At 51.9% G+C, this 26,509-nt stretch overlaps 1 protein-coding gene across 1 annotated transcript in view; it reads left to right on the top strand.

Moving 5' to 3' along the window:
* Positions 1 to 475: 475 nt before the first annotated feature.
* The window catches only part of LOC133362874 (collagen alpha-1(XII) chain-like), a gene marked incomplete at its 3' end in the record, with an annotated part of 46,161 nt that continues 20,127 nt past the window's right edge, over positions 476 to 26,509 (top strand). The window contains 13 exon segments of the mRNA XM_061581816.1: positions 476 to 642; positions 4,151 to 4,267; positions 7,744 to 7,893; positions 13,782 to 13,865; positions 17,646 to 17,993; positions 18,633 to 18,797; positions 19,477 to 19,656; positions 20,403 to 20,678; positions 21,364 to 21,627; positions 23,690 to 23,882; positions 25,042 to 25,163; positions 25,413 to 25,565; positions 25,963 to 26,082. Coding sequence (XP_061437800.1) covers positions 564 to 642; positions 4,151 to 4,267; positions 7,744 to 7,893; positions 13,782 to 13,865; positions 17,646 to 17,993; positions 18,633 to 18,797; positions 19,477 to 19,656; positions 20,403 to 20,678; positions 21,364 to 21,627; positions 23,690 to 23,882; positions 25,042 to 25,163; positions 25,413 to 25,565; positions 25,963 to 26,082 — 2,251 coding nt within the window.

Below are 26,509 nucleotides of genomic sequence, written 5' to 3'. Positions count from 1 at the left end.
TTGTTGCTGGAGGGCGACTTCCTCCCAACTGCCCAGTAGCGTCATTCACGAGCCTCCTCCACAGAGGCCGATCTTGACACCGCCGGTACCAGCCATCGGCAAGCCCACTCAGCTCCACATCCTCCTGTACCGCATCAGCTCACCTCATCCCCATCCCGTGCCATGCCCGTCTAACCCCCTCTGTCTGGCCGAACAGAACCTGCATGGGTGTGTTGTGTACGTGCGCGTTGTGTACGTGCGCGTTGTGTACGTGCGCGTTGTGTACGTGCGCGTTGTGTACGTGCGCGTTGTGTACGTGCGCGTTGTGTACGTGCGCGTTGTGTACGTGCGCGTTGTGTACGTGCGCGTTGTGTACGTGCGCGTTGTGTACGTGCGCGTTGTGTACGTGCGCGTTGTGTACGTGCGCGTTGTGTACGTGCGCGTTGTCTTCGTGCGCGTCCGACGACGGTCTATTTTAACTGGCTGTGGTTTGTGGCTGGCAGGAGGAGGAGGGTGCCGGCTGAAAAGAGGTGAACACACCTCTTCGACCACCTCCTTTTCTGCCCCGCCCCACCGACCCGGGCATGATGAGGGTGGACGTCTCCCTCCTCGTCACCGCCGCCTTGGTCGCCAGCCTCTCCGTCTGCGTCGTTCACTCGCAAGGTAAAGAGAGACGCCGGCCGCCACGAGCGTCCTCACAGCGCAAAACGGTGCAATTGTGGACTTCAATGTGAAGAGGGTAAAGGCGCTGGTCCCGTAGTTGGGCATTACGGTGGCTAGGAGATGTTAACTACCTCGCCCGGTATACAGGAGGTCGTGGGTTCGATCCCGACTCTGACTCCTGCTGTATATTTGGAGTTTGCATGTCTCTCTCCACCTCGTGGTTCACGTGGATTTTTCTCTGGGTTCTCCAGTTTTTCCCTTCACATTTAGAATCAACATCATTATTTGGCTGCGATACATTTCCACGTGATAAGCCACTTCATTGAGCGATCATTTGTGGCCAGGTTGCTTCTGCTAAAAGAACTATATAGCTCAGTGGGCCTTAGCTGGTTAAATGAAAAAAAAAATGAATTGCCTGCTAAAGCCACTGCCGGCCGGAAGCACTTCCGCGCGAGGATCTTCAGGGAGCTTCGAGAGAGCCCCTCGTGAGTATTTTGGCCTCTCTCTTCCACGCTGGCCAATGTCTTGTAAGAGCGGGGAGTGTGGATTGGACTCGTTGTGGTGTAGGAATTTATACTGCTGGGTGCATAGAGGCCGGAGAGAGTTAGGGGGCGGGAGGGAGAGTTTCAGAAACTTGCACCTTTTGTTTTAACCGCCGTGCCAATAGATGGAATCGAACCTGCGCCCTGTGTATTGCGAGCCCATGTGCTCACCGTTACAACCACGGCAGCATCCCTCGGGTATTGCTTCATCACACTTAAATAGCTCTCTGCACTCACTTCTTAAAACACATTTTTTCCCCCCAGCTATAGCTGTGGCATGAAAGTCACGAATGACGTCATCGTAATTCAAAAACAAAAAAAATCGGTCCGATGGCCGCGCTGTCGTCGCTCAGCTATTACTTCAACGTTGAACGGAAGGCCGTAAGGAGGGCCTACAAAATACGAGGCCCTTAAAGCCTCATTGGCCTGAGGGTTAAACCGGCCCCGATTGCAGAGCGACTATAATATGTAGGACACGAGAGCATTACAAGATGCAGGCAGAGAGGGAGACGCATCAACGTATATTCTTGTTATGGAGAGAAATACGTTTTTTTCTTGCTGTGGTTTTCCACACCTGATGATGATTGCTTGTGTTGCAATCGAAACGTCGTGAGAATTTAGTTATTTTATTTGGTATTTTTTTATTATTTTATTATTTCCCTACGACGTGACTTTACCGAAAGAACCAAGAATATGAATCCCTGCAGTCACGAAAGAAGCTTTAAATCGAAAAGAGAAAGAAGTAGACAGAGGAGGGTGGGAAATTCTGGAACCTGGACTTACATCGGCTCACTTTAAACATTTTACAAACGCCAGCAGGACGTTGTAGTGGCTACATTCTCCAGCTGCCTGTAGATGTTCCCACGTTTCAGCTGTAAATCTAACGCATTGGCAAACTCCCGTGAGAGTCAAGCTTCTCTTGGGGAGAAGGCGGGGTTGGTGCTTTAACTGTGTTTCCTGGGGAACAAAGCACTTTTTTATCGGGAATTCCCTGCTACCAACTATCTCCCAGTTGTGCTGTCTGCATCTTGGATCTCAGCGAGCATTGGACCCACCTGGTTCATTGTAACACAGTGTGGATTCACGTAGCAATCGCAATATCAAGGACGTGCTCATTTTGTACAGACCGAGGCGGACGGTCATTGGCGGAGGAGATGGAAGATCCCTCGTGAGTCTCGCAATCTCTTTGCGAGCACGTGGGTCCCACGATGAGTCTATCGGTGTCCATACGACACAACTTCCAGGTGCTGCGTTTTCCTGGTAGCACACAGGGATAGCTGCCACTGGGGAAGTCTCCTCTGGTGCAGGGCACCTAGAAATGTACTGAACGAGAGGTGCAGCATAAATACCACGTGATGACGGTAGTGACGATGATTATGACGATGATGGTGACGACGACGATGATGCTGCTGACGATGATGATGATTATGATGATGATTATGATGATGATGGTGGCATCTTTAACACTAAGCCACTTAATAACAACAACATTGAAATGCATTTGATAAGTGTCTGTGAAGACTGGAAGCTTCGATGGGTGTTCTGAAATTATTTTCTGCCGGTCGCATGAACGGGTTCCTCATGTGGTCTCGTGATGTCAGAACAAAAAAATATGGGGACAAATTTTTTTTTTTTCCTTTTATGCTTGCGATTGTTTGCAGTGGCCCGGCAGGTGCCGTTTGTCAAATGTGCCGTGAGTTACCGTGTGAGTCAGACGCGATGTCGTCCAGTCGGGTGGTGATGGTCGCTGGCGGGTTCCAAAAAACAAACACGAATAAGTGTATAATAATAGACGAGGAAGCCCTTTGAACGGAATCATCCCACTCGGGAAGTTTATGGCATCCCTCCCACGCACGCGGCACCACGTAAGAGAGCGGGGTGGGCTCTCCGCACTGAGTATGCTGCCACGTCGCGTATCCCACCCTCTGGGGAGGGACGGGGGGGACTGGCGGTACAAGTGGATATGTGAAATGGTCGGATAAGTGAACATCCACAGGGAATGACAGCTACGCCAACGTGCACAATGAGGGTACCGTAATAATGTCAGAGAGCACTAAAGCCGATTTCAAAGAATGGAAAGCCTTTCTGTTCTCTCTCTCTCCCCATTGCAGGTTTTATTTGATCACAGCTACTGTGACAGCCTGGTGGGGTTGATGTTCAAACATCCACGAACTCTCCAGGCTTGGCTCCTGCTTAGCCTCTGAGACCTGATGACACATCGGGTGCGTGCCGAGCGGTTTGGTCAGTGGCAATTTGGAATTTTTATGGGAGAAACAAAACCAAAACTATTTGTATCTCGAGGACGTTGAGCAGGCTCACGAGCACATTTCTTTGATGCTCAAACCAGTGGTGTTGTGATGTCATGTTGATATTTTTTCCAGCGGCAGAGAGTGAATGGATTAATTTGAGATTTGGAGAACAACATGTTTTCGGCTGAATGAAATATGAAAAAAAAACACAGCCTCCTGGCAGACTGAGCAACACAAAGATGTCAAAACACGCACAGGACATAACAAATCTGGCAGTAGGCTAGGGCTTTGGATTGTTAGAATTGTTAATGATTACAGCATTTATAATAAAAAAACGATGATAATTTAGAGCCCATTGAACATCTGCTGCTGGATGAAGACTTCGATACTCCGTGCCGGTCGTCGATGTTGTTTGACCATACTTCATCACGCCGGTCAGTGCTCATTGTTCTGAGTGGAGCCAGGTAAGGTGACTCAGGTGCGTTGCAGACATCACTCGCCACTGATGTTAGCCGTGGCCGGGAATTTATCTGAAAACGCCGGGCTCATAGCGCAGGGCCCAAAAACCACCGCACCAATTCTCATTCCGCCGCAAATTTGAATGCTAAGACGACAACGCAAGTGACGGCGCTGTATGTTGGGCCGGGCAAATGTTGACTGTTCCTTTGCGTGAACGCTAACCTGGTCGTGCCGTATGTTTTCTTCACCGGGGGCTAGTTTTGGCACCAAAGAACCTCCGATTCAAGTTCCTGAAAGACAACAATGTGCAGATGGTGTGGAAGGCTCCGACGGGGAAGATTTCGGGATACAAGATCGTGATCGCTCCAGCACCCGGTAAGTGAGTGAGTGGGTGGGTGAGTCACTGAGTGGTCGGGTTAATGGGAGAATAGTTGAAAGGGGGTGGGTGAGTGGGTGAGTGGTTGGGTCATGTGCAGGGGTCGGCAACCAAAATAACATGAAGAGCTATGTATTTCCCGAATTTGGTAATAATGTAGTATTTCAAGATCTGCAATGCAAGTGGTGAATACGAGACGGTGGTAACAGATAACGTCATGAAGCGGTTCTCAAAGAGGTGCATGCGGCTCCGGATCCGTAGGTTGCCAACAGCCTGGATTTGTGGGTGAATGGTTGAATGGTTGAAAGGGTGGGTGAGTGGCTGGATGGGTGGGTGGGTGAGAGGGTGGGTGAGTGGCTGGATTGGTGGGTGGGTGAGAGGGTGGGTGAGTGGCTGGATGGGTGGGTGGGTGAGAGGGTGGGTGAGTAGCTGCATGGGTGGGTGGGTGAGAGGGTGGGTGAGTGGGTGGGTGAGTGGCTGGATGGGTGGGTGGGTGAGAGGGTGGGTGAGTGGCTGGATGGGTGGGTGAGTGAGAGGGTTGGTGAGTGGCTGGATGGGTGGGTGGGTGAGAGGGTGGGTGAGTGGCTGGATGGGTGGGTGGGTGAGAGGGTGGGTGAGTGGCTGGATAGGTGGGTGAGTGAGAGGGTGGGTGGTTCAATAGATGGTCGGGTTGTTGGGTGGTTGAATGGTTGGATCAATGGGTGGGTGGGTGGATAGGTAGATAAGTGTGGGTGAGTGAGATGGATGAGTTGGTGGGTGAGTGGATGAGCGAGTGGTTCGGTGTGTTTAGCTAATGGTTTGGTGGTTGAGTGGGTTCATGGGTAGATGAGTGAGGAAGTGAGGGAGTGGGTGAGTGAGTGCGTGGGTGAGTGGGTGGGTGTAAATTCATGGGTAGGTGGATAGATGAGTTGATTTATGGATGATTGAGGGTGGGTGAGTAGAGAGTTGAGTGGGTGTGGTGGGAGGCTTGGTGATTTTTAATCTGTGTGGTGAGTATGTGCAGGAGTGAATGTGGCGAGGGTGTATGGGCGAGTGCGTGGACAGTTTGGTGAGTGAGCGATTGTGTGGATATTCAATTATGTTGCTTGTGGCTTCTGGAAGAAAATGCATTTACGTAAGCACATTCTCTTTCATTTGAAAACATACTTGTTTTTGGCTACTTGTGCACAGAACATTCTATAGGAGAATCCATGAAGCACACACACGTCCTAAATTCTAGAAACATTGCCCGTCACGAAAAGCTTTTTCTGATTTAAAGGGAGTTTTTAATTTAAAGCATTTTTTAGGACAAAGATCTCATTGGTTAAAAATTTGTGGGGGAAAAAATCCATCTTGGTCTAATCTTAATGACTCACACCCGCGTCTAAAGACGCGGTTATCAAAATAAACAAATGCCTAAGTGACCGCAAATTTTAAGTATTTTTTTCTCATTGCGGCTTGGGTTGTTATATTTTCTTAGGGATCTTTCACTGTGCCGAGAAAAAAAGCGATTTCGGCCCCACTGATACTGGAAACGAACTCTTACATTTAGCGGTGTGCATCAAAGCCCTACGGTGAACGCGGCACGGCTCACCAGCGCTCAACTCTGCCGAGCCTCACGTTGTTTTATTGCTCGTGAGATATTCAAACAGCAAAGCAGTGTCGGCACAGCCCCCGAAAGATGACACTGTGGAACTACCTGTGAAGTCACGTCCAATAGGCCTCTTTTTATACTCTCGTGGGGCAGACCCTTCACATGCCCCCACGTGAAGAGTTTCCATCGCACGTCAACCAAGCCAAAGCTTTGTTTTTAATTCATGGAGCTGGAATTTGTCCAAGAAAAGCGCAATGTCAAATGGAATGTTCGTTATTTCTGCGAGTGCGCTTCACTGCCAGTGCGGCTCAGGCCATGAACGTCGCCGTTGCACCTGAGAATCGATCTCGTCACGTAGCTTCACCTGCGTGACGTTTTGTTAGGTTTTTTTACTTTCCCTATGTTCAATCAGGCGACCTGTGGATCGCGAGTTCGGTGCGCTACGAATTGTTCCGGCGGAAACGTCCGAACGTTTCTGTCCGCACGGACCTCTAGCTCGTCGCTTCCCTCCCGTTTCACCTAGTTGAGGGATGGGGGGGGAGGTGACGGGGGGGGGCAATAGCCTCTCTCTCTGCCTGCGCCCCCCCCCCCCCCCGCCACCTCCACGTAGCACCGCCTGTGGTCACGGGGGCCCGGCCACGCGTGTGCCAGGTGCTTTTGGTGGCGGCGCTCCCAAACGGCGTCGCTGGCGCGCGTTAAGTCGGCATCAGTCGGGGGGGGGGGGGGGGGGGGGTCGTGCAAGATGGAGCATCGCGTTCCGAGGGATGGTGCAGATTAGAGGCATTCCTCACCGCCCGCTTCCGTGCGCTGCCGTCGATTCTCAGCCACCGCACCGAGAGTCCTCCCCCGATGGCGACACGGGCCCCGCGTTCGAGAAAAACGCCGTCGTTACGGCGTCTGTTTGTTTGTCTGTCGGCCGTCTCGCGTTGCGCCGATGACGATTGCCCGAGAGAAGGTTGAGCACCACGGTAACGAGATGTTAACTGCCTTGCCTGGTATGCAGGACGTCGTGGGTTCGATTCCCGACCCTGACACCTGTTTATTTGGAGTTTCCATGTGTTTCTCTCCTCGTGGTGGCGTGGATTTTTTATCTGGGTCCTCCCGTTATTCCTTCCTCGTTTAGAATCAACGTATGTTTAGCGTATTTGGCCACTATAAAATTTCACACGACCCTAAGCCACTCCGTTTAGCTATCATTTGTGGCCAGGTCGCTTCTGAAAACGAGCTACGTAGCTACGCGGGCCTCACCTGGTAAAATAAACATTCGTTTCGGGTTTTTTTTTCGGTCAGTTATCACATTGCCGCGCCTTCATGTGGGCCGATCCGGGCTGCACGGAAGCGGCCTTGGACCTCGCCACGTGAACGCCGAGGAGAGAGTGGGTGGGGGGGGGGGGGTGCCGGAAGGGGGGGCGACTTGCGTTGCCGTTCTCTTCTGGGCAGCAGCTGTCACGCGTCGGCTTCTTTCAAATATCTCAGCGCCGTCGTGCAGCACCGGGGTCGAAGGCCTATGGGTGGTGTCCGCCTTGCCCTGTCTCTCTTCCCCGCCGGCCACCGCTGCCGAGGTTGCGCACGGCACAGCTCTCAGCCTTGCGCACGTTCGTTCCAGTTGAGGGCTGGCGGTGGCTACGCTGCACGCGGCTAACGCGTGAACCCTGCGATAATGAGCAAGCCAAGGTTGGTGGATCATCGCACAAAATGTTGCGAAACTCCCCTTCCCCAGCGGGGGGGGGGGGGGGGGGGCATCGAAGCGGTGACACGCCCCTTGACACGCCAGGAGAAGGCGGCACAGCACGTGAGAAGAAGATGTGCCGCGTGAGATGATTGCGTGCCTGTGTGCGTACGTGCCGATGTGTGCCAATTTTCTCTCCTCCCCTCGCCCCGCCCCTCTCCCAAACGTGGCAGACGGCGTTGGGCCGTCCAAGGAGCTGAAGCTGCCCAAGGGAGCCACCAAGACGGTGCTGAAGGATTTCCGTGCCGGCACCGAGTACATGGTGACCATGGTGGCCTACGACGGCTCGGCCGAGAGCCCGCCCATCGTGGGGAAAGTGACGAGTAAGCGAAGTACCGCCCGCTGCACTACCACGACGGGGGCACGCTGCCGCCCCCATCTAAAGTAGACTCCGGTTGTCAATCTGGTGCGGGTTTACTGGCTCTCGCTGGCTGGCTGTTGGTCAGTTCCAGAGTGCGGTCAGGGCTCATTCTGACCACAAGGGATGAACAAGCTCAGGTTAGCACGGTTGGTTATATATGGTGCGAAAGAAGTTCAAGCTCAGCGTACATGCCCGTGGTGTTGAGGATAATAATATTGATGAGCTATGTGTGTGGACGATCGTTTTTGTGACGCGGTTTGTCAATAACGTTGCCTTAAAGTGTTTTATTTTTTATGTTTTTTTATTTTCTGCATGGATGATCCCTGTTTAGCCCCCCCCTCGGCTATTTTTCACAAGGGAAACCCGTTGGTGGTGCTGCCCAATCGCAGCAACAGCGAAAACAAAAAAGACAAAAACATCGACATTGCAGAGAAGCGAGTACAGCAGGGTCCTCAAGGAATCCATACTCTTTGGGTCTTTTTGTAAAGTCACGTAGGTTAAAAAAACAATTACAAATTACAAAAAAAAAATTCTTTTGTATTATTATTATTTTTAATTTATTTTATTTTATTTTTTACCTACGTGACTTTACCGAAAGAACCAACGACTATGGATCCTTGCAGTCACGAAAGCTTCAAATCTAGAATGAACCTCCTCAAGGAATAATGCGCGTCTGACGAACGAGGCGCTCGATGGCGGTGAACGAAACGCACGAGCTTTGAGAAGAGGTGCCCAAAAACAAGTGAGGTGAGGGTGCCAGTGTAAGCTGTGTGTTTTGCCCTAATTGAAAGGTCTCTCCCGGAGAGACGGAGAGATCCATCTGTCATGAAGAAGAGCCAGTTACAAACTCGCCGTCAGATCGCGATTTAGAGATGTGGGCGCGGCGGGGGCGAAGGGTCGGTGGGGTCGGTGGGGTCACGTCCACTTCTGATCTCTCACCGCTGATGTTAGTGGGGAACGGGGAACAAACCCTGGTGGCTGGATTCTTAGTCGGTGCGCTGCGTCGTGAAACCTCCGTGCCCCCGCCCCGTCTCATATTTTGGAGGCACGACGCTCGCGTTCCCGTGGGCACGGCGGAGATGCGCGGTCGCTCGTCCCCCTCGCCGGCGACGGCCGTGCCAACGCCGGTCCCCAGGGCGCGCCAGCCGGCCACGCGTCAGTCAGAAAGCTTTTGGCACGGCGTCACCGCGTGCCCTAGCCGCAGGGGCTGGTTTCAATTAGCACGGTGACAACAGTAGCAGCCGGCGTCCTGAATAAACCAAAACTTCTCTAAGTCTTGACGTATTTCGTAAATTTAATAAAAAAAAAATTGCGCCATATGGTTTTTTTGTCCTTGCTCCATTGGAGGCTCAATCCCAAGCAAGTAGATTTACGTAAGGAGCAGCGTTCTTACTCCCCCCGTGCTCCCCTCCCCCCCCCCCCCCCCCAGCCTTTACCTGCCGCTGCGGGCATCATTCGAGACAGGAATGTGGGGAAATGTGAAGGTGGTAATAAAGTATCAATGAAAAAGAGATAAGGACGCAATAAAAATATATTATTAGCTAAAATGCTTTGGCAAAGCCATTTTTGAAGGTCTCCCCCGTTCTGTGCGGGGGTCGTTTAACCGCATGTTCACCACGGGTTCGTCAACGGCTGAAGAGACCCAGGTCAGAATTGGGTGGGATATCACTTGCCGCATAATGTTCATCGTGTTGAGTAATGATGGGGAAATTAACTCAGGTCTGTCAGGTTCATTGCACAGGGGCTCGCAGTGGGAACCACTAATCCTACTTCACCACCGCCTCCCTGATTGATTAATCAATCAAGATTGATTATCAGTTATCACGCGCATGTGGCTGTATTCATCTGTCGTTTCAGTTATTGTCCACGTTTCAGACATCATCAGACTTAAGAAGCCGAGGGCGGTTGAGAATAATTCTCGGTTAGGTGGCCCACCAGAGCTTGCCGGGCGCTGTGGGCATGGGGCGGTCACCCCTTTGTGGTGCAGCGTCCCGTGGGGAGGTTTTTTTTCTGGGCTTCTCTGGGTTTCCTGCCACACGAAGCCAAAATCTCGACAACGGATAAGGCCCTTGCCAAACATCCGAATGTTTGTTGCAGCAACCCTTCCTGAGCAAGTCTCCAGGCTCGGCGAGGCTTTTACCGGGGAGAGAAATGCCCTGGCGGGATTTGTGGTATCCGATGATCTGCATACATGGGATGGATTGATGGCGTGGCAACCCTCCCTCTACTGGATAAAAACAACTTTATAGCTCATCGGATTCCTCTGGTGTAACTATTTTAATTCGAACAAGTGCACTTTGTGAAAAGTGATGGTGGGGGGGGGGGCGGGGCAGGGGGGGTGCTGAGATGGCGCCTGGGTGGCTGTCTCTTCTTTATGTGACAAAGAGCTTTACAGCGCATCGGGATTCCTCCAGTGTCAACAAATATTCTGATCTGGCCGCTCGTGAAAAAGACCAGTCACGGTGGATGTTCTCTCTCTCTCTCTCCGCACGCCGTGGGCTGCCGGTGAGAAGGTGCCCTCTTGCCACACGTGCGTGCGCATTTCCCTTGCCCCGCTGACAGATGTTGGATGGCGAAGGATGTTGCTTCGAGTTGGGCCGGACAGCTTTAATGGTGTGCGGCGATGAATCACGTGAGAAGTTTAAATGCAGGGGGGGTTGGAAAAGAATTGAGCCGAAGAAGAGTGAAAGTTGAAAAAATCCATTACCTTTGAGTGCTTTGAGATTATTTTCTTTTTCAAGCGTGCTTAAACTCTTGAGTGTTGCCGTATATGTTACAGAAGCATCGGGGGGAATGTGATATTCACGAGCCCGAAGATTTCACCACGGAGCGAGGGTTTATAGTGAGGGATTGTGGGAAGGATGGGGAAGTTATCTCTCGGTGCCTGCACCGTGCCTCCAGTACCAGCACCACGGTGGCGAGATGTTAACTACCTCGCCAGGTTTACGCGAGGTCGTGGCTTTGATCCTGACCCTGACGCCTGCTGTATATTTGGAGTTTGCATGTTCTCTCCCGCCGTGGTCACATGGATTCATCTCCGAGTCCTCCGGTTTTTCCCTCGACAATTAGAAACATGCGTCTAAACTGTTTGGTTGTTATACATTTTCACGTGATAAGCCACTTTGTTGAACTATCATGTGTCGCCAGGCAGCTTCTGATAAAAAGCTATATAGCTCAGTGGGCTTTACATGGTAGAGTAAATTTTTTCTACTGTTTAGTTTGAAACTGTTTTAATAGTACCAGCGGTGAGGCAGGCACCGAGGAGAAACAGCTCACGGATACTTGGCGCTTGGTTCTTCGTCCGCGCTGAGCAGCGTTGAGGGCAACACTCACGAGAGACACACGTCCGTGTACACGCGTGACAATAATTACGGTGATGATGCTGCTGCGTTGGCAGTGGTGCACAAGCGCAAATAACAACAACAAGAAATAAAACAACATCAACAAAATGAACACATTCATCAATAGCACTGCTTTAATAGATAATTCGATGAGTTGGTGTCATTGTGAGCAATAGCCCTTCTTCATAGCCTTGTGAATAATGAGGCCAAAGAGTGGATCGGAGATGGAGACTGCACGTTACACCATGGGGCCTGATGACAATTATATTAGTAAAAATTCTACGTTTGCTGGTGAGCAGTTCGTAAATTGGCACGTGCATCGTTACCTAATAGTGGCGATCTGACGCAATTGTTTTTTTGCCCTGATTTCTATTCGCTGAGCTGTTGTCCTTTTTATTTCGGCTTTCGTCGTGTCGGTGACCCAAGTCACGCTCGCGAATGAGGGACTTCTGTCCTGCTCTCCCGAATTTCTCCTCGCCATCCGCTGCAACAAAACGAATCTGACGCAACTGGAATCGAATGAATCAACGGCACTCGTTGGGATGACGAGAAGGAATTGAAAAACAACCCCTGGAAGTTTGTGGGGTTATTTTGTTGTTGTTGTTTTTGTTATTGTTGTTGTGACCTGAATTTTCGTGAGATTACCCTGAGCCCTACGCCACCAAATCCACGATTCTCGACTCTAAGAGTCACCGCACGATTTTTTTTTTTTAGTTGGGGAGCAGTTGGTTGGGGGATGTGGAGGAGGGGGTGTGGTTTTTTTAAATATCGACGGCAGGAGGGGTGTGAAAAACGACATGGACATTGTTTTAATTTACATTGCTTTGAGTGAACGCTCCAATGGCGTCGCAGGACCATGTGCGAGTGAAGTGACGAGGCTCAGCGAGTCCCCGACAACGACGGCGATGATGGCGGCGGCGTTTACTTTGAAACGAGATGCAAACCGACTCGGGCAGAGTGCCGGAGTAAAACGTAACGATGTTGCGTCGTGCCGTCGGCACGCCGTGGCCCGCTGCACATCTGTGAAGCACATGCACCGTGCCCGCGCGCGCACGGATGTGAGCGCACGGACACGTGCGCACGTTTGTGCCCGCGTACACATGTGCGCGCGCGCGCGTGAGCACGTGCAAGGGGAAATATCTTCGGATGCAACGAGATGTGATGTCTGAAATATCTCTCCCGTCAAGCCGTGTTGGTCACACGGGTGACACACACTCGTGCTGACACGTACGTACACACACACTCGTGTTGGCGCACACGCTAATGCTTGCATAAATGATGACGTACGCATGCACACTCGTGCTTGCTCAAACACAAGCGCTCTCTCGTTTTGACACACACATTCATATTGACACACACACACTCATACTGACACGTACGCACTCGCACTGACACATTCGTACTGACACTTGCATGCTCACACTGACGCTATTCTACTGGCATACACGCACACACACTCACGACTGAAACACACACGATCCCACTGACACACACACTTGGACTAAGACGTGATACGTTAATACCGGCACACACGCTTTACACTTACACAAGCAAACATACAAAGACAAAGATCCCCCGTATAGCCTTAACAGACTGTAGGGGCAAGTGCTGTTAGCGACACGCACAAAACCCAAAGATACATGCAGCCCTTCACAATTTGCACAGCCTTTGAATTTTCCAATCATCCCTCCCATGCATAATGAGTCACAATAGCAATCCCACGTTTAAACATCCTCTTCTTATTATTATACTCCTTTAATCCTTCTCATTCAAACTTAAGAAGGATCTGAGATGGATGTGATCAATGCCGTTTGCGCAATGATGAAAGTAGTCACAAGTTCGGGTTTTTTTTATGTTGTGTGCGCTCGCTCGCTCGCGCGTGCGTGTGAGTGTGCATAATTGATACCAGATTTCCTGCAGCTGAGCAGCCTAAGCATGGCCGCGTCTTTGCGAAGTTCACCGTTGAACTTGAGTATTCTCTTACTCCACGTCCCCTTAGTGAGTGGATCACGTAAGCCGATCTCTTATTATTATAATAATAAAAAAAAAAGTTAACCTTCTGGGATACTTTGGGGGCCGGCCAATTAATCTGGCGGGTGTCAAATATATATTGTTTAAATGACTGCGTCTGTACAGTCCAGTGTAATGTGAGTTTTCACGATAAGAGCACGGGTGAGGGGGGATGTGCTGGGGGGGTAATGTTGCCTGAGAGTGACACCGGAGGGATGCAGCCAACCCCCGTGCGCGTCCCTTAATTTGGCGAGGTGCCTGCGCGCGTTCAGATGTAGGGTCTTCTGCGTTTTGCAACGCTTGAAAAAAAAAGCAAGGAGAGAGTTCCAGGCGCTCGATGCGCGTTGCAGAGAAAAAGAGTGGGGAAATAAATAAATGCATTTCTTTGCGTGCAAACATGTTGCGCGCGGTTGCTCGAAGCGCATGCCCGGATGTCCGTTGCCCTGTTGCGAACCTCATTTTTTCGTTGCCCTCTTTTTGTTTTTCTGTACGCGGACAGTCGAGGCCAAGACGACCAAAACCACCACCAAGAAGACGTCGAAAAAGCCCTCTACGAAGAACGAAGACCGCTCATCTTCCGACGGTAACGTCGGCGCGCATTCACGACTCGAACCCGAAGCGCAGTTTTGCTCTCAACATCTTCCAGAAAAACCGGCCAAGAAAGGTCCCACGGTGGCGAAACGCTATAAAGCTTAAGACCCCTTGCCCTGGATTGGTGCGTGCGTGTGCAAGCTTGTGTATGTGCATTGGGCGCGGTAATGCAATCGTTGGCTCGCGGCTCTATGAACCCGGGTGACTCAAAGTCGATTCCCGCTCGCGGCCAACATCGGTAACGAATGTCCTGAGCCGGTCGTAAGCCTCTCCTCGTTTGACTCGCCCTCAAGATAGATGTGTACCAGGTGGGCGGGCGCAACACTGGCCCAGTGTAAAATGAAGAGCGCTCATCCATATGCGTGGATTCTTTAAAGCGTTCCACCGTGCATTTGTTCCTCGACGCTTTATTGAACTCTAGATAATAACGGTGGCGCTCGCACCAGGCGCGCAGGAAAGTAGTCCTCGGCAAGAGCGATGGGGCTCCGATGGCGGCTCGGATTGATGCTGCGAGTTCTGGGCAATCCCTTTGGTCAGGAGACTCATAGCCCCTAAAAGTAGCGCAACTTCAGGGTGAATATGTCGTCGATATATCGGATCATCTTTACGAGAGAGTCATTGTGCCGGCCGCGCCACTGCGGACGAGACGCACGGGACAGGCAGATGGACGGAGCTTCTGCACGAATGCGTTCAGATGAAAAGATGCCGTTGGCTTGCCAGGTATTATTATTGGCGAACGGCGCTCCATCTACACGACGGGATGTCCTCCGCAGCACAGAAAATGCGAGGTTGTACAAAAAACCGGTGGAATGGTCGCAGTCGGGTCCGACACCTTTAAGAACGGCTGAGAGCGTTTGCGTCTTCGCCGCGCCAGACATGCACTGGCAGCGGTAGCGGTGAAAGTCGTTATTTACTCCGAGTCATTAAAGGACAAAGGGCCGAATACCTCGGGGTGCGCTAAAGAGTCGGTTTTAAATATCTCCCCTTAAACTGACACCGCGAGTAGGGACCTGCTAGAGCCGTTACGTGCGGGGTGGGGTTGGGGGGGCTGGGAGGGTTGGGGGGGGGCATGTGGGGGGTAGGTGGAGGGGGGGGGTCTGGAGATTGCATTACCGGCGCATGCTGAAATTCTGGCCAAGAGCCACTGGAAGTTGGGACGTTACGTTAAGTGATGGCCGTTGTCATCAGCACGCCCGGGCCCTGTACGCACCAAGCTAATGGCAGTGGAGAAATAGCCGACGCGAATGAAAAATGTAAACACTTTTATGCGTGTAAAAAAAAAAAATCCACCGGGTTGAAATTTCATCTACAAGTAATTAATGATTATGTGTAGGGTTAAGCACTCGCAACTAGAGTTTCCAAGGCTTTTGTAACATCCGCTTCCATCAAAGGCGAGCGACTCTGTACTGGTGGCGCACCACATGAAGGCAAGTGGAGTCGGTGGTTAGTAATGAATGGAAATAGAAAAAGGAATGGGAGAGGAGAGAGGGAAAGATAATGAATGGGGAGTGAGAGGAAGGGGATGGGAAAGGAGTGGAGAAACGGGAGCAGAGAAGTCAGGAGACATGAGGGGAGGGAGGAGGCTACACAATGGCCTTGACGCTGCTGCTGCTGCTGCACGGAGCGGCGGCTGTTTTCACAGTGGGCGGGGAGAAGGGGTTCAGAGTGAGCATGGCTACACAAAAGTCACGTGGTTTACAGGAGGCTTGAGCTGAATCAGATATATGGATTGTTGTGAGCCAATCTCTAATCGCTGCTGGATTTAGTGGCGCATAAGCGGATGCCACCATCTCCATGGTCAGTGTTGTGGCCCCCATCACCCATGCACTTCCTTTTCTCAGATTTAAATGTATTCCTCTCTCTCCTCTTTGGTGGTTTCACTCTGCGGGGGTCTGTCTCGGCCGCTGTTCTTGTCTCGTCATTCTTTTCGACAAAGCGTTGTCTAACGTCCGTACGTATTCCTTCGTGACCAGGAGTGAGTGAAGTGTTCTAGAGGGAGACCTGGGAAAAAAAAAAAGTTCAGACAGACCTCAAATTGGTTTCGGTACGGCGCAAAAAACACAAAGTGGTCAAATTAAACGAACGCGGCGGACGATCGACCAAAGAAAATGAAATGCACCGAATTTTGAAACCCAACTGAAAAATAATGGATGTAATCAGAATCACAATCAGAATATGTATTTATACTGGAAGAATCCGATGAGCTATTAATCTTTTTTTTAACAGATGTCTAGTCGGGGCTGATCAAGAACGTTACAGAATGCCGTATTTTCCAGATGACAAGGCGCCCCGGAAATTAAAATGCACACCAAACTTGTGCCCGGTGTCAAGTGATGCAAATCTGGTCACGCACACAAAGACAAAGATCCCCCCCCCGTATAGCCTCAACAGACTGTTGGGGCAAGTGCTGTGCATGTTGATACATTCCCCCACACGCCCCCCCTGCTGCCACCGCCCCCCTTCACCCAAAGCGAAAATTATTTTGACATCGGGTTAAACAGAAAAAAAATGATGATTCATTATCCACCGAGTGAAAACCACACGGAGTCGTGCCTGCATTGATGTCGTCTTGAGGCAGGCAGCAGGCACTGCGTCGAAGTTCATGAAGACACCGCCGGGGGCTTGAAGAGAGAGGGCATCTTTGAAGCCTCCGTCTCAACCCCCATATGGCTCCAATTTTGCACTTCTTAGCCAAATTGCAAAATAGACATCATCGGCACCAGATAATGTTTTGCAGCCATCAGGGTTTGGTTGAACATTTAATTAATTAAATTATACGCTTGAAAAAAAAGCAAATGCATCCATACGTGAACTTCATTTATATATGGAGCCCGCGGAACCAATGGGCAGGTTTTAAATATTTATATTCCTCTGACTCCCTCTCTCTGTAAAATAAACATGCCCCCTGTTTCTGTTTGTCATCTTGGGATGTGGTCACATTTAGATGCTATATTTAAACCACATTGTATTGTACAGAGACCCACATCTAGGCCTGTACACTCACACAGCGACTCATGGCCTCACACAGAGTCTCATAGACTCGCACAGAAACTCATAGACTCCCACAAAGACTCATAGACTCACACGGAGACTCATAGACTCACACAGAGACTCAGACTCCCACAGAGACTCACAGACTCACACAGAAACTCAGAGACTCACACAGAGACTCACAGACTCACACAGAGACTCATAGACTCACACAGAGACCTCCCTCTTTACCTTTGCCTGTGACTGACTGCCTCTCGTTGTGCAGAATAAATATGCCCACTCATGCTGTGCAGTTGCTCTGAGGTGCGGTGAAATTAATACAGTCTATAAATCCACATCGTAACACTGCGTTGTGATAATTGTTTTTTTACCCTTCTATCTGGCAACAAAACTGACACCTTTTTTACAAGGAGTCATGTTTACATAGACCACAAAACCTGCAGTCATAATGCAAACAAAAAACATAACTCTGATAATGTATGCACTGTCCTTGAAGTTGATTGGTCCACACCCGAGACAGCTTTCCTTAGAGCCTAGTCTCACATGGGTTGTTTGCATTATAACTGCAGGTATTGTGGTCTATGTAAACATGACTCCTTGTAAAAAAGGTGTCAGTTTTGTTGCCAGATAGAAGGGTAAAAAAAAAACAATTATCATATTTTTTACTGCCAAATGAGGTTCCAATGGTGTAAACTGCGTTGTGTTTGTGGTTTGTGTTGACGGCCCCTCGACCCATGATCCCCTTCCCCTCCACGCCCTCCTCCCTCCCCACCCCCTGCAGGCTGCGTCCCCGGCACCGCGGTCGACCTGGTTTTCGTGGTGGACGGCAGCTGGAGCGTCGGCCGCGTGAACTTCGAGAAGGTCAAGGGCTTCATGGCATCCCTGGTGCAGGCCCTGGTGCGTGCCGCTTCCTCCTCCTCGTCGTCGTCGTCGGAGGAGGAGGAGGAGGAGGAGGAGGAGTCCTCCGAGGAGGCCGATTCTGACTCTGGGGGCGGTGGCGTCCGTGTCGGCATCGTGCAGTACAGCACGGACGCACGCACTGAGTTCTTGCCCAACGAACACACGGATGCCGAAAAGCTCATAGAGGCCATCCAGAAGCTCCCCTACAAAGGAGGCAGCACCAATACCGGTGAGTGGGTGGGATGGTTGGTGGGTGGAAGGTAGAATTGGTGGGAGGGAAGGATTGTGCGTGGGAGCAAGTTATTGCAGGGTATGTTGTTGTTTTAACGGGTGGAAGAATTGGTAGGAGGGAGAGAAGGATTGTTGGTGGGTGGGACGGATGGAGGGCATGTTGGTGGGTTGATAGGTGGGCAGAATTGGCTGGTGGGCAGTTGGAATAGAGGGTGCGTTGAGTGGAGCCATAGAGTGAAACCTTGCAAAATACCGCTTCAGCCAATCGGAGTTGTTTTTTAAGTTTCCGGCGATGGAAAAGTTTTTGCAAACGAGGAAAGGGGTTGTTGTTGTTAGCATTCGGGTCAACATCGGTGCCGAATATCTAACCCAGTCTTCAGTCTCGCCCACAATGAATCGGCCCTCAAATAAGTAGATGGCGCAGCACGTGACGCATCAACATTGGGTGGGGTGACAAAGGTGGCTGGACTTGGCACACATGACAAACCACCCCTCCCCCCAAAAGTGCGCATTTTCCGGCCTTAACAAATGCTCACTAACAGCACTCGCCCCAGCAGTGTGTTGGAGGCTATAACGGCAAGCCAGGGCGGGGGAGTTGGTCCTTGATCTTCGTCTGCGATTGTTTTTTTTTTGGCAGGAGATGCGCTGCAGTTCGCCCAGCGCATGATGTTCGCGGAGGGCGCGGGCACGCGCGACGGCATTCCCAAGATCGCCTTCGTCATCACGGACGGGAAGTCCCAGGACGCAGTGGCGGCACCCGCCCAGCAGCTGCGCAGCGCGGGCATCGAGATTTTCACTCTCGGTAACGACGGCGCTCGCTTCCGATCGGCTCTCCCATCTTCGTGTCGATTCGTCGTCGTCGCAGGCATCCCCGAGCCTGCAACCGCCGAGAATCCTGCGATCGTTTCAGGATTTGAGCCGCGCACAGCTGTTAATTTGCAGCGAGTTGATGGCCTCAGACCTGGTCACCGGTGGCCTTGCTTGGAGATCGATAAGGCTTCGCGGAGAGATGCATAGACTTGCGTAGAGAACCACGAAGAACTCGTTAGGTGATTCACAAACTCGCTTTTCGAAGGAGTTGAGATTAAGTCAGGTTCTCAAGCATAGGAAGTTGGTGGTCTCACAATGACGTCGCCAAAAAAAATGAATAGGGGGACGGAAGTGGGGTAGACAATTTTAATTCCATTTACCCAGGCCCATGCCAACTATGCTAGGCCACCACACACGATCAAAAATCCTTCTTCCCACTGTCGTGATGGGGAAAATTAGTAACAAATAGACGTAGCATACTCCTCTTTCACCTGCCCGTTTATCCACGTAAAACATAAAACAAATATTATTATTTTATACACATCCCATTATCAAAAGGGCCCTCTGAGAGCGCCACGACTCGACGGTTTGGCTGCGATGGAGATCTGCCCCAACGCCGACGTGCCCGGCGTTCTTTTGATCGCCGGCCCCGCCCTTTTGATCGCCGGCAGGCATCAAGGAGGCGGACGTCGCGGAGTTGCAGGAGATGGCCTCCGCTCCTCTGGAGCGCCACCTCTTCAACGTGGCGTCCTTCGACGATGTCAAGGGCGTGCAGGGGGAGATCATCTCGCACGTGTGCCAGGGCGTGAAGCTGCAGATGACCGTTGCGCAGGAAGGGGAATCGTTGCCCGGTGAGCGATTCTCCCTCGCACATGCACATGAATACATGCACAGGATGACTCCTGTCTCCTCAGTGGTGATGTTTACACTTTGTACCAGGTACTCATTTGAGGCTGAGTCAATCTCGGAGAGGCCCACGACCGGTTCAGATAATCGTCACTGATTTTGGCCGTGAAAGGGAATCGAACTCGGGTCGCTGGGTTTGTAGCGCAGAGCGCTAACTGCTCCGCTACTGCTCCCCACAAAGACAAGATCCTCCATATAGCCAAACTGTTGGGGCAAGTGCTATTCGTGAGCACCTATGAAAGCTGACATGGTCCACAAGGGAGTGGGTGGCCAGCACCATGCCTGGCTGCCTTTGTCCCCCTACTGGCGATATTGGCACACGACTGCACCAGGTACTCATTTGAGGCCAGCTCGACCTAGTGGAGGCCCAGGCAGGACCGTATAGCAGCCAAAATTGAGTATTTCCACATGATAAGTCACTTCGTTGAGCTTTCATTTGTGGTTAGGTCACTTCTGAAAATGATCCATATAGCTCAGTGCGCCTTACCTGGGAGAATAAATTAAATAAACATAGACCGGTCCAGGTAATCTCCACTGGTGGTGTCGCTGGAACTGTTTGACCGTGTTTGTAGCGCGGAGTGCTGACGCGCTGACGCGCTACACTACCACTCCCCAGATGCATGTGGCAGGTATCTACCCCAGACCCGGGTGGTGGTGGAGGGGGACCTCTCATGTCTATTTGTGTGTGCAGCGAGCAGGAGGCGCGTGGACCTGCAGGTGAGTGACATCTCCACGCAGAAGATGCTGGTGTCCTGGCCCAGCGTCGCTGGGGCCACCTCCTACCAGCTGGCGCTGCGCACGGCCGACGGCCTCTCCTACAGCGACTACGTCATCACCGCTGCAGCCACCTCTTTGCAGCAACAGCGGCTCGCCAAGCTGAGGCCCGACACCACCTACCTGCTGTCCATGAGGGCCGTCTTCCCTGAAGGCCCGGGGTCCGAGACTGAGGCCGAAGCGACTACTGCCAGTGAGAGGACTGACCCCCTCCTCGTGCCTTCTCATTCGTTCCTCTGCCTTTCTGTCTTTTTGTTCCTTCCTATTCCTTTCGTTTGTCTTTCTGTCCTTTGTAGTGTCCTTCCATGCCTTTCTATTCCTCTGCCTTTCTATTCCCTTCCTGTGATTTTCTACAGCCCATGGCTTGGCATTGTGTCTTTACATTTCACTTCTTTCTCTGCTTTCCCAAAGCCCTTTTTTTCCCTCTTTCGCACATGTATGTTGCTTGCAAGTTTGTGGTTGTGTATGGGCACGGTGCTCGCTAACAGCACTTGCCCCAAACAGTCTGTTAAGGCTACACGGGGATCTTTATATCCACGTGGGGTGCGGCGGCGCAGTGGTTAACGCGCTACGCTACGAACCCGGCGACCCAAGTCCAAATCCCACTCACCGGCAACATTGACGACGATTATCTAAACAGGTCCTGGGTCTCCCCATAGGTTGACTCGGCCTCAAATGAGTGCCTGCTGCAGCGTTCAAATAACAAACGCAGCCAGGCATGGTGCAGGGTCACCCCAACCCAACGGGTACCCTCGCCAACAGCACTCGGCCCCAACAGCCTAGCGTAGGCCTCGCGGGGCAATCTCCACACCCCTCGTCTGTGCGCATCCACGTTCTCTCCTCGCCTCCCTTCCTCCCTCCCGCCCCCACCCCCGCAGAACTGAACGGCCTGCTGGTCACGCAGGAGACCCCGTCCAGTTTCCGCATCAGCTGGCCCCGCCAGGAGCCGTCGGCACGCCGACTCCGCCTCTCGTACCGCCCGGCGGCTGGGGGCAAGGCGACGGAGGTGACGCTGCCGCCCGGCGCCTCGTCGGCCCTCGTGCGCAAGCTGCGCCACTCGACGGCGTACAGCATGGAGCTCACGCCCGTCATGGCCGCGGGGGACGGGCCCACCCTCAAGGCCACTGCCACCACTCTGGAAGGTGCGGAGAGAGAGAGGCATGGAGAGAGCGCGAGGGGGGACCCGGTGGAGGATTTGAGGAATTAAGTGAAGGGGGGGAGGGTTTGATTGCCTCTCCCCCAACGTTGGATCCACCCAAAATTGGTACCTTATTCGTATCTTTTTTTTATTGCCAAGTATTTTTTTTTTTCAAGAACACAGAATAGAGTGGTGACGTCACAAGCAGGGCGGAACAACGCGGAATGGTGCGCGACTTCTCCGGAAAATATTCGGTGACATAGATTAAGCCCTTCTCTAAATGGTTTTGGCCGTGGCCGCCCAGAGCAGCAGTCGCCAAAGGTCATACATTCGCATTGCTGGTACGCACCGCCCTTTTGTTAATCCACTGCTGGATGAAGGCCTCCCATGGCAGTCATGAGGGTTGATTTACCATACTTAACATCTGTGAAAAAGAGCTTTATAGCTCATCGGATTCCTCCAGTATAAATACATATTCTGATTCCGATGCTTTACTGTGCTGGCCATTGAAATAGGCAACTTAAGTACCGGTTCACATATCGCTCGCTACTAATGTAAGCCATGGCCCGCAAAAAAACTTAGGTCAGCTGGCGTTCACAGCACGGTGCGCCGACCGCTGAACCACCGCTCAACCTGCCCCATGCAATCACAAAAGCTCCGCATTTGTTCACGTTCAATTGCTGCGCCCGGTATTCATAAAATACCCTGCTGCTACTGCTGCCATCGCAAAATTACGTCCGTCAAGCATTTGCCGTTAATTGGACTGAAACGCCTCCACAAAAGCGAAGGAATCCTCGTTCAAGGATGCTTCCTCATTCCAGTATAGCATTGTGGAGCCCCCCGATCGCGTGCATAGGGGGGGAGCCCCACGTGGCAAGCAGTCGTGAGCTTGCTGCTGCTGCACATTACGGCCAAGGAGGTTCTTTCAGAACAGGGCTGTCGTTTCATTCGAAGCCGGCAGGCTTGAGTGGGGAAGGGGGGGGGTGGTCCCCTCATCTCTGCCGTCTGTCCTCTCTCTACTGAGATGCTAATGGATGGCATTGGGTTGCAGAAGTCCACGTCCGTTAATGCCCCTGAATACGATTAAGTTATAACGGTTGAGTCTGGCGCGCATTAACTTCATTTTTGTTGGTTGGTTCAACAGTGCGTCGATTCACAGGCCACCGTAGCGTAGATTACAATGCACACGTACGCACAAAGCGTACGCGTGCGTTGTAACCGCCAGTGGAAATGTTGTACTCGAATTGTAAATGTTGTGGATTTACTCTCCAACACCCCGGTGTGCTGAAGAAGTAACTAATTCGCACGTTTTGTTTACATGATAAAACTTACTAATTGGCTGTGTCGGGTGGTGGCGGGTTTTAGCGACACATTTATATTCACACGCTCTAACCCAAGAAAAAAAACGTTATTGTGGATAATATTGCTTGCGAAAGCCTAAGTGTTAAACTACGCAACAAAGGCTTTACCACGTTGTCTACTGTGGAACGAACTCGGGGCATATTACGAAGTTAGCGCTCGGTCTGTGATCAGCAGTGTGCGCCTTCCTACTAACAGAAAACTACTAATAGATAACGACTCGTATGCCGATTTAAAAAACTGTCTATCGAGAAACATTGATCAAATGTAATTATTGTCAGTCTCCAACGCGTATTATCCATCTGTCGCTCTGGCATCTCTATTTTACTGTCCATTTTTCTTTTAAGGCCACGGTGTTATTGACAAACGCGTTGAGATGTTTGTTTGTTTGTTAATTGTGCTCGTGCATCATTGCAAACGCAGCAGCAGCACCAAATTGTACACGTGTGTCTGTAAGTATGTTGAACTTCACCAACTGTGCTAATCGGAGGTGCGCGACATTCGACATACGTTTGACATGTCACGTAAGTGGAAATCTAACGTGACACATTGCGTATACGAGCGTGCGTGCGTGCACACGCGTGGGCGTGCATGCCTGTGTGTGTGCATACTGCGTGTGCGCGTGTCTGCGTGCGTGCATGCACACGCGTGGGCGTACGTACCTGCGTGTGTGCATACTGCGTGTGCGCGTGTCTGCGTGCATGCAGCCGCCAAGTTCAAGCCACCGAAGAACCTGCGCGTGCTGGAGGAGGGCACCGAGGGCCTGCGCATGGGCTGGAAGGCTGGCCCCGGCAAGGTGTCAGGGTACCGGGTCCACTACGCCCCCCAGGGAGACGAGGATGCCTACGGGGAGGTGATGCTGGGGCCGGACGACACCTCGGTGCTACTACGCGACCTCCGGTTAGGACCCCGCACCTTGTTGTCCACTTCCTCAGGCGCCCCGCGTGGATGTTTTGTACGTGCAATCTGTTCTCCTGTAACGCTGCGTCTTTTCATAAGGCGATTTGGATATAACGCGATGAGTGAATGGAACTACGTCGCGCGAGTAAGAATAAGCGGTAGTACGGCTGCCTCGGCGTAGCATCACCCAAGGCATTGGGATGCTGCTGGATGCTTCTAAATGCTACCCACGGACCTCAGTCATTGTTCTTCCTGCGTATGCATCTCACGTGTTATTGCGGACTGTGCTTTACCCTATATTATATATCTTGTTTATCATAACACGATTTTTCCATAACGCGGCATTCTTCAAGAGCGCAACTACCGCCGCGTTTTAGGAGAACAGGTTGTCTGTTGAACATCTTTCACACTGTATGTGGACAACCGTGCTAATCAGAAGTGTGCCGGGGGAAGTACAACAAACTAAACACAACAACGATCAGTTCTAACGAAATTGGTTTTCAATCTAAAAACTCATTGGCCTGCACAGATTCCGTGTGGCCAATGCAAATGCATGTGCAGCGGGGGAGTTGGATAAAGATGCATATGCTCACGTAGCCTGACTTTGAGTTTGTTTTATTTGTTACGCGCGTGATGGTCCGGCGTAGCTGGTTGCCTCGGCTATTTTTCCACGGGAGATCCGTGGTGCTGCATGAGCACAGCCGCATCAACAACATAAAATGAAAAAAAAATCGATATTGCAGAGTACGAGTACAGCAGGTCCCTTAAGGAATATAGCACAGAAAACAAACGAAGTATTTAGCGGTTGCAAACAAAACGTTAGGCGCAGGTGCAAGTAACCCCCGCAGTTTAGTCTCACGGTGACAAAGAAGACGCATGCACATCGAAAAAAGACGTGGCAATCGTGTGGGAGCATAAGGCGCCAGAAAGAACAGTGAGATGCGGGTGCAAGCAAGCTGCATGTTTTGGGTTTCATAGGGAAGGGAGGGGACCAAGCTGTACGGGAGCGGCACGGCAATCCTTATTCTCCTCTTGCGACGACCGACCGGCTGCCTCCCTTTCCCCGTGAAACCAGAGACTCGCGCCGTTTCTCGTCGTAGCCGGGCCGTGCTGTTGCGTTGTCGATGACGCTGTCGTCGGGTGACGTGCCCGTGGGCAGGCCCGGCACGGCGTACGGCGTGAACGTGCACGCCGAGATGCAGGGCGGCGGGGAGAGCGCCGCGCTCGAGGCGCTGGTCACCACCAGCGAGTACGAGGCGGTGACCGCGCAGACCCCGACCGGTGAGCCGCTCCGTCCCACCACTGCCACCACCGCCACCACCACCATCGCCGTGGGTTGGATCCCGACCCTGACGCCTGCTGTATATTTGGAGTTTCCGCGTTTCTCTCCCCGTGGTCACGTGGGGTTTTTTCCCCGTTCCTCCGGTTTTTCCCTCCTGCATTCAAAATCAACGTCACCCACTTGAGAGCAATTTGCTTGGTCGTGGACGAACGAGACTCGTGCTTGCGTCGTGTCCCGGAGTCGCGCAGGCCGCTTCGAGTGCAGCTCGCAGGCGCAGGTGGACCTGGTGATCGTGCTCGACGGGTCCTGGTCCATCGGGCGCATCAACTTCCGCCTGGTGCGCGAATTCCTGGAGCAGCTGGTGCAGGCGTTCGATGTGCAGGCCGACAAGATCCGTGTCGGTACGCGCGCGCACACACGAGTGGTCGGATGTACTCGTACGCATGCATGCACGCACAGACACATGCGCGCGTGCATGCACGGTCGGTTGCACTCGCACTAACGAGCACTTGCATACGTACATACGATGTACGCGTAGGATTCGGTCGCGAGCAATTGGCCACGTGAAATCCTGAGCAATTTTTTTACGTCGAAAAAGTCATGATAACAAATAATTTCGTTTCCCCATATTTTAACCACACGTTCCGATTCCTTAACGCCCGCTCTCGGTCTAAAGCCACCATCATCGCAAACATGCTCGGCGGGCCGCACTGCGTCGATTCTCGCCGCACAGCGACGGGAGCCGATGCGTTCCAATGTCCCGCGTCTCGTGTGTCCCCCCCCCCCAACCCGGGGCAGCCCTGTCCCAGTACAGCGGGGACACGAGGACCGAGTGGGACCTCAACACGCACACCACCAAGGCGGCGCTGCTCGAGGCCGTTCGCAGCCTGCCCTACAAGGGAGGCAACACCAACACAGGTGAGGGCTTGGCACATGGCACGTGGCACTTTCGAGGTCGCAGTGAGAGATATTGGGTCGATCCCGCCCCTGACCCCCGCTGTATATTTGGAGTTTGCGTGGTCTCTCTCCTGGTGGTCGCGTGGATTTTTCTCTGGGTCCTCCAGTTTCTCCCTCCACATTTAGAATCAACATGTATTTGAGTATTGGCTGCTATAATTTTTTTACACGGTGATAAGCCACTTCTTTGAGATATCATTTGTGGCCAGGTTGCTTCTGAAAAAGCGCTGCTTAGCTGAGTGGACCTTACCTGATACATATATTGTTTTTAATGTGTAGTAGTTGAGTTTAGTCTGGTCTACAAGAAGCGATCACCGTGACCAGAAAAATGAATGAGTGGATGAAGTTTCATCCAACGTCCGCGTTGGCCGCCGTGCGATGACCGACG

The sequence above is a fragment of the Lethenteron reissneri genome, unplaced genomic scaffold (genome assembly GCF_015708825.2).
Source record: "Lethenteron reissneri isolate LAM-NWPU_2019-01 unplaced genomic scaffold, ASM1570882v1 scaffold_1632, whole genome shotgun sequence".
Classification (NCBI taxonomy): domain Eukaryota; kingdom Metazoa; phylum Chordata; class Hyperoartia; order Petromyzontiformes; family Petromyzontidae; genus Lethenteron; species Lethenteron reissneri.
This window is presented reverse-complemented; position numbering and strand designations above follow the sequence as displayed.